This window comes from Centropristis striata, chromosome 23, assembly GCF_030273125.1.
Source record: "Centropristis striata isolate RG_2023a ecotype Rhode Island chromosome 23, C.striata_1.0, whole genome shotgun sequence".
Lineage (NCBI taxonomy): Eukaryota > Metazoa > Chordata > Actinopteri > Perciformes > Serranidae > Centropristis > Centropristis striata.
In genome coordinates, this window is record NC_081539.1 from 7,380,929 (window position 1) to 7,398,108 (window position 17,180).

General features: G+C 39.7%; 1 protein-coding gene across 1 annotated transcript in view; it reads right to left on the reverse strand.

Annotated features, from left to right (window-relative positions):
* Positions 1 to 17,180, reverse strand: part of LOC131961851 (cadherin-10-like) — an 81,939-nt gene that overhangs the window by 47,633 nt on the left and 17,126 nt on the right. The window contains exon 2 of the mRNA XM_059326762.1: positions 8,619 to 9,009. Within this exon, the coding sequence (XP_059182745.1) occupies positions 8,619 to 8,855 (237 nt within the window). The 5' untranslated portion in view covers positions 8,856 to 9,009. The remainder of the gene's footprint in view (positions 1 to 8,618; positions 9,010 to 17,180) is intronic.

Below are 17,180 nucleotides of genomic sequence, written 5' to 3' on the forward strand. Positions count from 1 at the left end.
ATGAGTAAGACTAGCGTCTAGTTAAAGTTTATATTGGAGAGATTTAAGAAAGTTTTTGTTCCGTTTTGAATCCTGCCTGTTTTTTAAGTCCTCTGCCTGCTCTCCATCCCCAACCAGAGATCTGACAGCTGCAGGCTTTGCCCAACTGGGAATCGTGAGTAAAATCTGGCAAAATAACCTCTTCATGTGTCATCAGCTTTAGGCAAACATGACTAGGAAAGATATATTTGCAATGACTCAGCTGTGAAGTAAAGTATTGAGCATTTACTTAAACCATTATATCATCAATGACATGCTTCAAAACCTTCCACTCAATTAGCCTTCTCTGCAGAGTGGTATCATAATATTTCCAATGGCTGGCATTTTTTCACAGTGGAAGATATTTATTTCCATTCCTACGTGCATAATCTTCCAGTTTGAAGTGGGCTGGGAAGTGAAGTGGTGCTCATCAGACATCTGTGCGTGAGAACTTAGAAGCGAGCCGTCTTTGTTTGTGAAATTAATCAGCTTCAAGTGTAGCAAATGTTAGTGCAGACTCGATCTGGCCGCCATTTGTGCTTCAGTAGAGTTAGGCCAAAAAGATGGCACTGGAAATGGGCTGCTTAGGGCAATTAGCCAGTTAGCCTTTAAGGCCTTGTGTCCTGGCCTGTCGAGAACTGGCTGCCTTCTCTGTAGCCAGATGGTAGCCTCAGACTGTGCACAAAAATAGCCTATCAAATGTCTGTTGATGTGTAAACTTGAGATATGTGGTCAGAGCTGCAGAGACTTAAAGGTGAAATGTCAGTTAACATATATTTCTCTCTTGAGGGCATCTGACATCTTTTGTTTTGTGTTCCATGCATAATTTCCAGCATGTTATCTTTCAATTACAGGCAATTCTCAACAGTTTGCACTCACTTCGCTGCAGGGCCGCAGCCGAGGTCACGTCCTCAGTGTTTGGAGGATTTTAACAACCTGAGGAGTTGTTTACACTGTACAGCTACAAAAAAAGACTATACATGGAGTCTTTTAAGGCCGATTCTGGTATATTTAGTTTGAAATCAGTGTCTTAAAATGTGATATTGTTAAACTGCAATGTTTTTTATGGTATTTTTTGGTCTTTGAGTGACATTTCTTTTCTTTTTTTTAGTAAAAACTAAACTGTGTAGTGAGTCTACTACAGTCTGCAGTTTAATTATAATGGAGTAGAATTTTTAGGAGGCCAGGCTGAGCATTTTGTGTTTTGCTCACTGAAACTAAGCCAAAGCAATAATAAAATACTGTAATGTTACCACCCCCAAGCTTTGCCTTTGCCTTTGTCTTACCAATGTATTCACATGCATGTTCTCCATTGAAAGAGATCCATACTTGATACTGTAAAAATGTAGTACTGGTCTATAATCAAGTTGAATTTTTTTTGGGACAACATCCTGCATTATAGGTTGTTGTTTTTTAAAGATACAGACATTTTTTTTAAATTATTGAGAAAAGCTGAGTAATACTGGAGAAAGGATAAATATTATATATGCATAGGAATATTTTTGCTTTCTACCAAAAAAATGTGATTTACAGCACTTTTTTTAATTTTTAATTTTGTTAAAATTAAATTATTTTATGAATGTTTTGATTTTCTTGCAATGCAGTGAAAAAAATATTTTACTTCTGCAAATAATAAAAATGACTAAGACTTTCAAATAAAATGTAAACCATTATTTTGGCTGATAAAAAATACAAAAAAATATATAATTAAATTAAGTTGAGTAATACTGGAGAAAGGATACATATTATTCATGCATAGGAATATTTTTACTTTCTTCCAAAAAAAGCAGCACATTTATTTAAAAAAAAATGTTTTAAAATTAAATTTCTTTATGTATGTTTTATTTTCTTGCAATGCAGTGAAAAAAATATTTTACTTCTGCAAAATAATAAAAAAGAGACTTTCAAATAAAATTTAAACCATTATTAAGGCTGATAAAAAATACAAAAAATATATAATTAAATTACACTTAAATGTGTTAACAAATACTCAAGAATGTATAGAAATCAGAAGCTTTATTCTAGTGATAGGGCTGCATGGGAGGCTCAGTCCATCTAAAAAAAAAAAAAAAAAAAAAATCAAGTCCACAGCTCTGCTCTGCTGCATTATCTATCTGTATCTCATTTGAATAAAACTTGGCCAACTAACTAATTGATTTCAGAGACAAATCCTGAATGTTTGATGATAGAAAATCAATTAATCTCACCCTGAGAAAAGCACCGGGTGTTTGACTCGGTTGTAGGCAGGTGATAACACGGAAACAAATGCGAGGTGCTGCGGTGATGTCGGCGTATCTCGCTCAGACATCGCCTCGCCCCCGCCACGTTGTCAGACAGATGTTTGCTGGGCCTCGTCGCCGCACGACCTCATCACACCCTTCTCCTCCGCCGCTCGCACGGAGAAGGAGAAGAGCATAATTGAAGTCGCCCCCTCCCAGTGCACAAGCGGGAACTTATCGCCTAATCAACAAACACTGCCAATGTGTGCTCCAGGTCGCCGCTGGAGACCGCAGGGGCTGCCATGGCGCCGGTACAGCCAGGCCTGTGCCATATTGCAAACTCCTTGCCTCTATGCCAAGGTGAGCAGCTGGTAATGGGGGGGGGGGGGAGCATGAACAGAGACCAAAAACCACCCCACCCCGCGCAAACAAACACACAAAAATCCCTGCACCTTTCCACTCCGCTGCCATGAGACGCTTGAGTCCTTCCCCCAGGTCGCCTCAGCCGCTGAGTCATTCAGGACTGGGAAGAATATTATGTCTGTGTTCATCTTTGCTCTGATTTCCAGCCCATTACTGCAGGCTAGTGTTGCAGGCGTGTGCGTCTGCATGCACACTGGTGTTTGTTCACATGCAGAGAACATTGCTCACTTGCTAGGGACTGTGTTGAGGAGTCTACCCAGCAGACCCAGAACCACTGGGGCCTATCAGGGGCTGTAAATACTTTATGAGATATGATAGTACAGCACAAACACTCCTAAACCACAGGCCATTAACCATTTTCAGTGGATATGTGCCCTTTGGTAAAGTAAGAAATAATGAAATAAACAAACATTCTCTTCCCCCAGTGACAGCCCGAGCCCTCCGAGGCCTGTATGCAGCGCGCCTGCTAATGAGAGGCAGTGTACGATTCCCCTCCTGCAGGAGAGAAAAAAATCATTGGCCAATACAGCAAGATTAGCAAGATTAGCAGCCAACCAGCTCCACAACGAGACACCGCCAGAGTCTCCTGTTCCCCTTCATCTCGATCGCTTCCCCTTAATTCCTTCCTGTTCCGACCGCTTTTGTTACGCTTGTTCGGGAAAGATTAAACTTTCATTTGTTAGCGCTTCACAACTCGATAAAGCCGTCGTAAAAAAAAAAAAAAAAGAAGAAAAAAGAAGAAGAAAAGCAACTGGAGGAGATTGAGTTTACCAAATAACTGGAGACGGGATGTTGTAATTCAAGTGTAGTTTCATCATTCTATCTTTTACTGTGTGTCAAGAGCTGCTCCCTTGTTTATAATAACCTGCCATTGTGTTATTTCCAATTCATTTTTTTCACCACTAACAAAAGTGGTTTTGTTCCACGCTGTGTTCTCTGGTTGCCATGATGTCACTTGCAATGACAAAAGCCTTCCCTTTTGTGTTTCTACTGGTGTTGTTTTTCTTCCTTCAGACCCCCAATGCATTGTGGGAATGTGGCCTCCACCTGAGGATACAGATGCAGATGGTTGTTCTCTACGTTGAGCCATGTGTTCAACTCAAAAGCTATTCATTCCCTTTTAGGGCCTCATTCATCACTTGCACTTTATCAAGCAATTAACAAACAGTAATTGCAATCAGATAAGATCCACGCACTGCAATCCTGTGTGACAACTGGCTAGTGACTTGACAATGAGGAGAAGCGACCAGCTGCATGTACTTGGGGGGGAAGCAACAAGCGCTCAGAGTCGTGATTAAGTGTGGTGCTCGAAGGTTGATGCCTTAATGGCGTCTTCAGGAGACGGGCTCTTAGGCCGCAGCCTCTGGCTCCCTAAGTGTAGCACACTCAGATAATCCATTCTTCTTTCGCTATTAGTCCTTTTACAAGCTAAAAGGACGAGTGGCACATCAATCACCACTCTCTGAAGACAAAGTGGTTTGATCGCGCTCGGTACTTACTTCTGATCTTCATTCATTTTGTGTGTTTTACTTCTTTTCAACTTTTTTTTTTGTTCTTCCTCGTATTTGCTCGCCCCGTGCCGTACAGAGTGTGGTAATCCTTTTAGACCGAGGGGCTGAAAGTCAACCCTCACTCCGGGAGGACGTATGTTGCAGAATCTCATTTGGTTGGATGACTCTATCCTCCGTGGACGCACGATAGGAATGCAAAGCACTAGGCCCCATTCAACTCCTCGCACAAAACAGCCTTTCTTCCCCCCTCAGTCGTCCTGACCTTGCCACGACGCTTCACAATCTCCTCAATTACAGTAGGTTGGAAGAGGAGACTGATATCTTGACTTCCGCTCCGCTGCATGTAAAGCAAGCATTATTTGGCCCGTCTTCTCGTACGTCCCCCCAGCGTTATCTGGGTCGACACTGTGTTTTCATTTTGCTGAACAAATAATACCTTCGGAGAAAGTCATATTTTACTGTAGGGCGAGACAGCCGCTTCAGGACGACTTGATGTGAGCCGAATGGACATCGTGCGAGCAGCCGCCGAGCTGACAGCGAGCACAAAATGCATCGGACAGCCAACAGCAAACAAAGCCCGAGGACGGATGGATGGAAGTCCGATACATGAGCATTAGCCGATCGGAGTATCATGTCATGTCTACTCTCCGGTGATGGGATGATTCTTGTATTCTCTGAGACAGAATCATACACTCATATATACATATGATGCTGTTTATTTTTAAGCATCTCATTAGGAGCTGATTTTTTTTCTTTGAGTTTGAAGAGAACCTGAGGAGTTGTTTACAGTGTACAGTTACAAAAAAAAGACTATGCATATGTCTTTTAAGGCCGATTCTGGAATTTAGTTTAAAATCAGTGTCTCAAAATGTGATATTGTTAAACTGCAATGTTTTTTATGGTATTTTTTGGTCTTTGAGTGACATTTCTTTTCTTTTTTTTAGTAAAAACTAAACTGTGTACTTCAGTCTGCAGTTTAATTATAATGGAGTAGAATTTTTATTATATATATATAAATATATATACTGTAAACGTGAGGATGTTATCTAGAACTCTACAAAGCTGCTAGCAGCTAGTTAGCGTTTTTCAAAATAAACTTTTCAAATATCATAAATTCTGATTTGTGTGTGTGTGTGTGTGACTGTTATATGCAAATAAAGCAATATCTGGTGAAATTTGCATTCATTTGGATTGATGGATGGGGGAAGATTTTTTTTTTTTTAAAAAGCCAGAACTGTCTTCATAAATATGTATTGACAAGACAGTACATAATGAGACGTTTTTTTTTTTTTAAATGAACAAAAATAGCAGCGTTTCAATGGTTGGCATGTAAAAAGTTCAAGTTGTGTTGTGTAGACAGTGGAGGGAAAAAATCCCAGAAGAATAAACAAACAACAATAGACAGTGAGGAGAAGACAGAGGGAGGGAGAGAGACTCCAGGAGACTGAAGGCTGCAGATCTGATGCACCGAGTTCAAAGTTATGACTGTGAAATGGACGTTGTGACTTAGTTTCTCTTGCAAATATCTCGTTCACTGCTGCGGCGTCTTCATGTCTTAGAGATCACGTATCAACTCAACAGCGCAGCCATTATCCCGGGGCTTTCTAATGATGGAGTTTCTGGATGTGCCACTCTTTTCCTTTTCTTTTCAACTGTGGTGGGTGGTTACAGCTGCTCACACCAGCTACTGAGTACTTCCTTTATTCGCTCTGAACAAACTGCCGTCAGAAATCGAAAAAAAAAAACACAGCGAAAGAGTTTGAATTCAGAGGGAGCTGCGAGCTGTTACTCCGCTCCCTCAATAGACACGAGCACATTTTCAAAACACCTTCAATGGGTCAGAAAATAAAAATAGAAATGCACTCATAGTTTTGGTAAAATCCTAACTAACTCCTGCTTAGTTTAGGTAGATTATTCACATCATATTTTTGGGCATAACTTATAAATGTAGAGAAACTGTAAAACACATAAACTTTTTTTTTGGACAAAAAGCTCAAACCTATCCCAGAGGAGCATCTTATATACCTGACCACTATAATTAAACTTGATATAACTTCATATCTGTGATTATTGGGTGATTTCTGAACAATAGTGGTATTATAATACCCAGTACCAATAACAAAAACTAGATAAAATAATATTTAGAATAAATAAACAAGATTACAAATAACGAAGATACAAAGAAACTTTTCCGACTCCTGTTTCTGATGACTTCTGATGACTTTGCTACAGATATTAACATTGATACTTCGCCCCAGTTAAATGACTAGTAATAGTACTAGTATTAGTACTTATTATTAGTACTAGTAATAATAGTACTATAACACAGAAGCTGACTGGGTGGTATCATGGTATTACGGAAAAACCAGGGTAGAGATCCAGCTAGTATGATTTTAAAAATAAATCTTCTTTTTCTATTAATTTGACTTTCATTTTTATATTATTTTGACTTTAAACTCTTAATAACTCTTACATCCTCCTAACCTCCTATATTTTTGCATTATACTGCACTTTAAACCAAAGTTATTATAGTTAACAAAAACTAAATAACGAAAACTAGACTTGAAAAAGCATGTTCAGTTTTTAAAAAACATGATAACTAACTGAAACTGTATTGTGTGGTTACAAAACTAACTAAAACGAACTACAATTATTGTGAAAATATCCTTTGTTTTCGTCTCTGTCAACAGGAAGTATTGGTAAATCTGTTTATTGAGACTGGGATATCGAGACGACTTTGTGAGTCAATTGTCTTCAAAAAGTTCAGCACTTCACTCGAACCAAAATTCAAAACACCCGGAGCTGCAAGAGTTAAAAACCTTATTGGGGCTGAGATGGATAAGGAAAACTTTAGTGTGACCTTTTTGGATCTTGCACCCAACAAATACCCCATTACAAAAAAACTAAAACTAACACTAAAACTAATAAAAAACTAAACCTAAGCATTTTCAAAAAAAATAAAAACGACTAAAAATGAGCAAACTCACTCTCAAACCTAATTGTATGAATGACAATTAAGTCAGTCTAAGTCTAAACTGGAAGGGCGATGCAGTATTTAAGCGATGTGTTGTAGTGCACAGGACGCACCACCAGAGGGCGGTGTCTGTTGGTGGAACACGCAGTGGTGGGGATAACGCTACAGGAACAGTAAAAAAAGTAAAATCCCTCTCCCTTGGGAGTATTTTGAGTTTCGTCCAAATGATAAGGTGAGCCAACTGATACTGACCAAGCTGTTTTTGGGCGATTCCTGTCATTTTTATTTTTGGAAATTTAACTGTCTGATTCTGAAGAATGAGAGTGAGCCACTTGCAGCACTGTTTATCTGTGATTAGTGAGCAGCCGGCTCTGGAGACAGCAGGGTAGGAAAAAAAAACAGCATGTAGAGCCAGAATATTTTAACATCCTACTCTGTGAATTAAGGGTTTATTTAGAACAGAATTGGCAATCGTTGGAACAGTACAAAGACTAACCAAGACCTGTTTGGTGAATTTTATTTTGTTTCTTTTCCAGTTTGAATGAACAGACTTAAGCTATTCTTAGTTTGGTGACAGAGAGAAACTTGAATTCAGCAGGTAAACTTTAGATGTAACAGGGAGTGTAGAACCTGATAATGTAATAAATTCCCGATAATGTAATAACCCGGATAATGTAATAAAAATCTGCACTTGAGTCCATTGAAAATGTAATAAAACCTGATAATGTAACAACTTCCCGATAATGTAATAAAGTGCATTTCCCAATTATGTAATACACTTTTTACTTATAATGTAATAAAGTATAACACCAAGCACCTTTAGATTTCAAGAAGCTGTTGAATGCATTCGTGTGTCGTCATGGATACGTCGTTTGTGAAAAACGGATGAACGGGTCCAAAGTTAATAAACATTCAACTTTGACCTGTTGGTGGCGCTAGAGCTCTTGAGCTAGAGTTGCCTACACAGTATCACCACTTGAACCCAAGTAATGGGTGGTCTGCTGTTAAATTATTACAATATTGGGGAATTATTACATTATCAGGACTTGCGAAATGAAGGCTAACCTGATAATGTAATAACCTCCCATTGATGTTATACTTTATTACATTATTGGTAAAAAAGTGTATTACATTATTGGGAAATGCACTTTATTACATTATCGGGAAGTTATTACATTATCAGGTTTTATTACATTTTCAATGGACTCAAGTGCAGATTCTCATTACATTATCGGGGTTATTACATTATCGGGAATTTATTACATTATCAGGTTCTACAGGGAGAAAAGGTGGAAGAATATGGTCTTTTTTGACAAGAGCTTGTGGTGGAATATGGCAAAACCATCGCTCAAATGCATCTCCCTGCACACAGAAATACAAACCCCATCACACACTTTTCAACCCACGATGTGTGAGTAGGGTGTGACACGATGAAAAATAGATGCAGCCAGAAAGGAAAAGCATGCTCTTTACCTTTCCGACATACTGCATGTCTGTCCCGGTGTACTCCTCCAACAAAAAGAACTGGTTCCACATCCAACCTCGCTTGGAGCGCCTGAGCGGCACTCCATTGGCGTCCTGTCCCGTCAGCCCCGCGGACCCCCTCCGCCCCCCTGTAGTCCTCCGCAGGGCCCTGAGCCCGTATCCTGGAGAGCCGAGGTGGGCCATGACCCACAGCACCATCAATATGCAAACTTTCCTTCTATCCATGGCCACACCACCACCACCACACCCTGCGCTCTTCTCCCTCCTCAGTGGTCTGTGTCCAGAGGTTTTTTTGGTCAGAGTATTGGATCAGTCCACATGCTGTAATCTACTGAAGCAGGAAAGGCTCCTCGGGCTCACATGGGGCGGCAAACAGCACCTGGAACATTTACAGAGAAAAGCAGAGTGTCAATACTGGGAGGGGAAACAGCGATTTGTTAATACACAAGCTCTCCCTTTGTTTCCTAACCTGTAGTCAAGACCAACTCAGCGGAGTTCCAGTCTTTGTGAGGATGCAGTACTTTTCAAACGGAGTCAAAAACAAGTGCAGATAGGGGGCGAAAAGACAAGAAAAACAGGCTATTCGATATCTCGCTTCAAGTGTTTTAAAAAAAGCCCAAGACAATAGTGATGAAGATCTATGAAATCATTAAAAAATGAATAAAAAAAAACCTCAATAATAATGAACAATAACACTGTGAACAAGGACAAACAACTGGAGTGTGAGACTATTTCAAAGAAATCAATTGACCTCGTTTTATGAGTTTTAAAAGTTAATTTCTTTTTTGCATCATCTGAGACTTTTCTGCAAAACACATTCACAACTTGAGTGAAAATGTTGACCAAATCCAATAGAAATGCAACATTTTTAAAATGAAATAAATTTAGGTTCAGCTACAAACATGAGGTAAAAAAAACTCCCACAAGGTTTAGAAACCTTTTCTTTTCAAACTGTTTCTCTCTCATTTCCTGCAGTTTCCACTTGCTCTAAGCGAGCCGTCTGCAGATCTTGCAATGGTAGATCTGTTGTAACATATGGAAATCTCTTGATAAAGCCCTCCCTGAGAAAAATGCATAAATTATTTAATCATAAAAAAATGTAAATTAAGCTTTCACTACACACTTGAGGTAAAAGGGTTTGAATAACCAACTCCAGGTGAAAAACAGGCGTAAGATAGATATAAAAGCCAGATCTTGTGATTGTGTGATCCAACTCTGGTTTTTATTCTAGTGGGACTCTATTTTATTTGTGTCATGCGTGTTTAACGTAACAATTTTGGTTATTTTGTGTCTTTTCGGTAATTTTGTGTCTTTTGTTGTGTCTTTTTTTTGTCATTTTGTGTCTTTTTTTGTCATTTTGTGTCTTTTTTTGTCATTTTATGTCTTTTTTTGGTCATTTGTGTCTTTTTTTGTCATTTTGTGTCTTTTTTTGTCATATTATGTCTTTTTTTGGTCATTTGTGTCTTTTTTTGGTCATTTTGTGTCTTCTTTAGTCCTTTAGTCCAACATAAAATGATTTTGAATCTTTTTTTTTTACTTTCAAAACACCATCAAGCTCAATAATAAATGTTTAAATGCTAGATATAAAACCCAGAAGTGGAGAGCAGATCTGAAATCCGTAACACCGGTTGAATTATCCGCCGCCACACAATCCCTGATATACATTCATGTGCACACACATGCTGTATGTTGACTGTCAGTCATCTGATTGATGGGCAGGCTGAGTGCCGCCTAACCTGATAAATATCAGATTAGAAATATTACACATCAATGTATTGGCTTACATCTTGTACAGCATGTGTAACGCTACTTTATCTGCATTAAGCCCCTGAATCAACATCTAATAGAGTGCAAGGCTCAATGTGGAGCGGCCCATTCTATCTTTTTAAACAATCTGCTTCGGCACACTTTGTTATCAGACCCAGCAGAATGCCAATGGAGACCCTGGGCAATGTCAACCCCAGTTTATTACCTTAAGATCAGTGTAAAGATACAGACCAAAATGACTGTTTGCAAACCACAGAGACGGGCCCCGATGTGGGCAGCGGCGGAATATCTCCGCTCTCCGTCTCTCAATCACTCCTCCCTCCCGCCCGCCCGTCTCAGTTCCTTTTCTCTCTGTCCACCGTCCTCTGAAGGCCAATGCAGAATGCGGCTGGCAAATGTGTGAAGGAAAAAGGAACAAGAGGAACAGAGCAGGACGGAGGTGGAGGAGGAGAAGGAGGGGTAGGAAGACAGAGAAAGAAGGCCATGTATTCTGCTTTTGTTCTCATTATTCCTCCCCGGCTGGGCGATATCCAGGCCGCCAGTGTTCCTCGGCTGGGGTTTTGGTGGGAGGGTTATCAGCGGGTCCGCTGGGGAGCGTCTGCAACGTTCCTCCGTATCGCACGTCCTCAGAAGGCGGGTGGGGTGGAGGGAGAGGGGGCGTCGCGAGGGGGGGGGGCGCCAGTCTAGTTCCAATGTATGGCAAGCCTGGTCGGCTTTCCTCGCACAGTGTGTTGGGGAATGAGGAAACGATGTCTCTGGACATGAATTAAGTACCCTGACCTGCATGCAGAAGTGGAGCCAGACAGGCTGAAGGGAGTGAGGGAAATGGAGCGAGAGAAGAGGAGTGAGAGGAAAGGTGCCGGCTAAGGGGAGTGGAGCCAGTAGGCCTGTCACAATACTGCAATCCTGCCTCGGATACTAACTTTAGTATCTGATACCGCAGAAATAAAGAAACCATCAAGCAATGTCACGGAACAAGCGGCGAGCTTTTTGCACAAACAGATGTCTCGCCACATCGACTGGGAAAGCTTTATTGGAACTTTTTAGTACAGAGGTTTTGATGTCAGCTGGGTGTCTTTGTTGACTCGATAAACAAAATACAGTAGCTGTATATTTCACTCCTGTGCCAGGCTTGTCAAGCTGTTTGCGGTGAAGAAGGATTCGGTTCAAAACGTAACGGAGAGTTTGATACAGTTGTCTGTTTGCAGTTATTTGGCTCTGTCTGTTCCGCTGGCAGGGGTCCAAAAAGACAGTTTCACTATCGTGTGTGCCTTAACGCCGACAAGCTCCAGCGATGGCACCAAGGCCGGCATCATGTAAACATACTTGTGTACTGCTTTTGTTTGCTTTCATTGGGTTTTTTTTTTTATTAACACTGTGGCGTACAACACGAAGGCACTGCTTACAGCTCATCACATACCTGGTGAAAAACCAAAAAGACTCACAAAGAGCTGCAGACTAGCAAACATAAAATCATAAAAAATGTAATGAAAGCCACAATGAGTTAACCATGAACAAACACAAAGAAGTAAACAATGAATGAAAGAAGCAACTGGAATGTGAGACCGTTTCAAAGAAATCAATTGACCTAGTTTTTTGAGCCAAAGTTAATTTCACTGTCAATGCTTTTGCTTTTCTTTTCCATCATCTGAGTTCAGATATTTCTCATCACTCACTCGTCATTTTCTGCAATTGGACAAACAAAACAGATTCTCAAATTCACAATTTGAGTGAAAATATTGACCAAATCAAATACAAAAGCGTACACTTCAGGTAAAAGGTTTAGAAAGATAAAAGGTTCTTGGTCAGCTCTGCCCTCTCCTCCAAATATGGTCACTTCCAGCTCCAAAAAACGAACAAAATGAAAAAGTCAGGCTGAAGTAAGAATGACTATATGACTCGACAGGTGCATCTCAATAAATTAAAATATCATGTCAAAAAGTTTATTTACGTCAGTAATTCAATTAAAAAAGTGGAAATAACACATTATATAGATCCATTACACACAGAATGAAACATTTAATGTCTTAATTTATTTAATTTCTTTTAATTATAATGATTATGGCTTACAAAAAATGTGAATATTACAAAAGACCAATTTCAAAAAGTATGCTTAATATGGAAGGTTGGCCTCTGAAAAGTATGTCCATCTATATGACTCAATACTTGGTTGGGGCTATTTGACTTGAACTACTAGAAATTGACTTTTCCATCATATTCTAATGCAGGGATGGGCAACTGGAGGCCCGGGGGCTGCATACTGCCTGCACCCTCACTTCAAGTGGCCCTCAGTACAACTACATGCATTTGAGCATGAAATCTTAAAAGTGCAGTGTAAAAATATATTTAAAAATAATAATAATAATAATTAAAAAAATAATAATAATAATAATACAAAATTACTTCTTGCAATTAATGTTGGTCTGCTGTTTTTGCACTGGAAATTTTTTTTTTATTTGCTTCAAACCTTTTGTATTCCTATTCATACTGTTATACATGCATTTGAGCATGAAATATGTTAAGTTACTGCACTCTAAACATGTTTAAAATTGCAGTTTTATCATATCAGGTTAAGTGCACGGTCCTATTTGTGGCCCTGTGGTAGTGTCCATGAAAAATTGTGGCCCCCTGCAGCATTCAAGTTGCCCATCCTTGTTCTTAAGTAATAAGATGCACCTGTATGTAGCATGCCAGCCTGTTCACTTCCTAGTTAGTCAATGGGATACTTGTATTGAGTGTGAGAACTTGAGAGTGCTCAAAAAAGCCATTTTTCTTATTTTTGTACTACTAAGTTAAGTAGCTTCAGTCCTGACAGCTGTCCAATGTTCAGGCTGCTTTTATGCCAAATAACATAATTTCTAGCTGACTAATATTAACATCATGTGCAATACAATTATAAACACCACGGACTATATTATGTTCATTATCATGTGCAATATATCTGTATATGACATCCTGTCATGTCATCTGCACTCTACTCACTTTGCTCCACACTGTAAAAAAAAAACCCTGTTGTTTTTACGGTAAAAAACGGCAGCTGTGGTTGCCAGAACTGTACCGTAATAAATACGGTAGAACTTTTTTTAATGTTCCAGTAAAAAGATATACTACTTTAGTATATAGCAAAGAGATACTTATCTTATCTTATCTTATCTTATCTTATCTTATCTTATATGATTATATCTTGCTATTCTTTTTATACTGAGAGTGAATCATTGCACGTCATGTCTGAATGGATGACTTTGGAGAGTCTGGGACAAACCGGATGACGTCAAACTGCGTTAACCCTCTGGAGTCCATCTATTTATTGAAAATACACGTTTTATTTACAGTAATAACTTTATTTATATATGATATGTAGACAAGCTGAGAAAGCCAGTTGAAAGTGCAATCATTGGAGCTCTCACAGTGTGACATTTATGTTTCTAGACCATTTTCAAAATATGAATTTTCTTTCTACAATGAAAACTATTACTATTTTTAATTTACATGCAAAGAAACTGTTTTGTAGTTTTATTATTTATTACTTTTTCTGCTGTTTTTGTGTGTATAAATGGTAAACAAACAAACAAAAAAATGGTACATTTCCATAGACACCTGTGTCTTTTGATTGTATTTTGGGTTCCTGGCAGCTTTATACTTTGTTAATTAAAATAAAATGAAAAATCTGACTGATAGCCAAGTTTGTGTGGAGAAAAAGGAGCCATGCATGTGATGTAAGGACAGACTGAAAGATGCTAAACAGAGACAGAAATTAATGCAGAGGAAGTAGTGTCACGATACTAAAATGTTGAACTCGATACTCGATACTATTTTCGATACCACAAGGATAAAAACAAAGACCCCAAAATTTAACAGAAATATTTGTATTAACAAGAAAAATGCATCATGTAAAAATGAACAGAACCACAGGTTAAATATTCATAATAAAAAACAGTTGTGCAAAAAGAAACTGCAACTATGATAACAAGCTTCAGATACTCGATACTTTTGAAAATGAGTATCGTATCCGGATACAACGTTTTAGTATCAATACTTTTTTGAGTATCGATACTTTTAACAACCCTAATAGGAAGTTGACAAATTTGAACCTAAATCTCCTGGACTTCAGAGGCTTAACAAACTTCATATCCCTACTGTTTGTTTACGCCCTCTAGAGTGGAAACTCAGCAGTTCACAACAGAAAGTTTTTTTAAAATCAGATGGAGTTACCGTGACCACAGTGAGGGGCAAACGGGGAGAGAGGCGGTGAAGGAGAGGTAGAAACGTCCTGTCAGAGCAGCGTCAGCAGTCAGGCCGGGAGACTGGCCCATCCATTACGCTACCTGTCTTCCAGAGGCAGCCAAGGCATGCCCTGCTTTCCCCTTATGAGGCAAATTGCGGGCGGTTGAAGCTGGGGGTTAGGTCCCCACTTTCTCTTTTCCCTCATGCGTTGCAGTTTATAGCACAACCCCATCCTCCCCCTCCTGCCTCCTCATCCCTTCCCCCTAGCCGCTGCCTACTTTGCTTGCATAGGCCTGAGCTGATATGCATTATCGCTGGGCTTTTCGCTGAAAGCCAGTCACTTTGCATGTGTCCTCTGCCTGGCTCAGCACGGGAAAGGAGGGGGAGGGGGGGGAGAAAGACTCCCGGGTCAACAGTGCGTGTGCTGATGGAGGCAGGTGAAAGTGAGATGGACTGTCAGGCTTCTTAATAACGCCCGTAGAGAAATACTCTCAGACCACCACTCTCTACTTCCTCTAAGCAGCAACTCTCATGGCAGAAGCTCTGTTTCCTATCCAAATTTGCTACATGACTGGATGCTTTCTCTCCTTGCTCCCCTCTCTCTCTCTTTACTATTTCCCTTTTTATTTTCCTCCCCCAACTCCCAGCGCACTCGACTTTATGAATTTACTTAATTGACGCTGGTGAGGAGCATGTGGGACTTTGAGCTATTGATTTGCTGTAGGCTTCGGCGTAGTTGGAAATACCAGTCGGTCTCTGGGGTAGACTCATGAAGCTTTCTACCTCGAGTCCCCCAGCACTGGGAAGCCGGCCTTTTCAATAGATTTCTTCATAATGTCACTGTGGAAAGCTAATGCTTTCACTGTATGGAGGGCTCCGCCGTCCCTAAGGAGCGCTCGCCCCTTGACCACATTTGTCATACCCTGGAAGCCATACTGTACAGCTCCCTGCCCTGATAATTCTCTTGACAAGGGACCACGACCAGGAGTAAGTCAGCGAAAGCTTTATTTTGCGACGTCAAAAAATGTCACAGCGGGTTAAGAATGCTATGGTGCCACATGTAGCCCAGTGGCTATGACAAAATGCCTGCCTCTTTATATTTGCACTGCTCTCGGAGCAGAGCTGAAGCAAAGATGAAGGGAGACTTAAAGAGAATTACTGATTTCATACCACTTGGATCTCACTCCGAGTGCCGGCCTTCGCCTCGATTGGCAGCGAGTTAATTACTCAGATTAATAATGACAATAATGACATAGCAACGTTGCAAAGAGGGAGTCTGATAGGTCACGAACGACGAGCAGACAATCAGACACGTTCGGAGCTAATCCCCAGTTTAGCCGCACTAAATTGGAAGAGGAAAATAAGAGTGTTGTGGACATCCATCGCAGTTTACAGACTGAAGTCTTGGTTCAACTTTGACCGACAGACTTGATGTAACTATCATTATGTTATTGTTCTTTTGTCTTAGTATTATTTTATTGTTTTCATTGTTTTTTTAATTTATTACTATATTTGTGTATCATTTTATTGTGTTTTAATAACTCAACAGAACTTTGGTCAACTGAGGTCGTTTTGATGTGCTCTATAAATAAACTTTGACATGACTTGACTTGACGATATATGTCCGACCGCTCCGAGTTGGGAATTATGTAAGTACATGGCCAAAATGAACATATCTTTTTGATCAAATAATCATCTAGTGCAGGGATGGGCAACTTAAATGCTGGAGGGGGCCACAATTTTCCATTGACACTACCACAGGGCCACATATAGGACCGTGCACTTAACCAGATATGATGAAACTGCAATTTTAAATATGTTTACAGTGCAGTAACTTAACATATTTCATGCTCAAATGCATGTAGAACAGTATAAATAGGAATACAAAAAGTTTGAAGCAAATAAAAAATAACCACTTACTGTGATTTCTTTTTTTTTCAGTGCAAGAACAGCAGACCAACATTAATTGCAAGAAGTAATTTTGTGCATTTTTTTACACTGTACTTTTAAGATTTCATTCTCAAATGCATGTAGTTGTACTGAGGGCCACTTCAAGTGAGGGTGCGGGCCGTATGTGGCCCCTGGGCCTCCAGTTGCCCATCCTTGATATATCCCTGCTCTAGTGATATTCTCAATAGCTTTAAATGATTCCCTGACACAGAAAATGTAGATTTTGACACCAAGATTGACCTTCTAAGTGGCTCGGGAGATATATTGGTTCTCATAGACTTTATATGGCTGCCATCTCCGATATGTGGCAGGAAAGATGAAGGGAGACTTAAAGAGAATTACTGATTTCATACCACTTGGATGTCACTCCGAGTGCCGGCCTTCGCCTCAATTGGCAGCGAGTTAATTAGTGTTGTGGACATCCATCGCGGTTTACAGACTGAAGTCTTGCTTCAACTTTGACTGACAGACTTGCTGTAACTATCATTATTTTATTGTTTTCATTGCTTTTTTATGTATTACTATATTTATGTATGGATTTTATTGTGTTTTAACAACTAAACAGAACTTTGGTCAACGGAGGTCGTTTTGATGTGCTCTACAAATAAA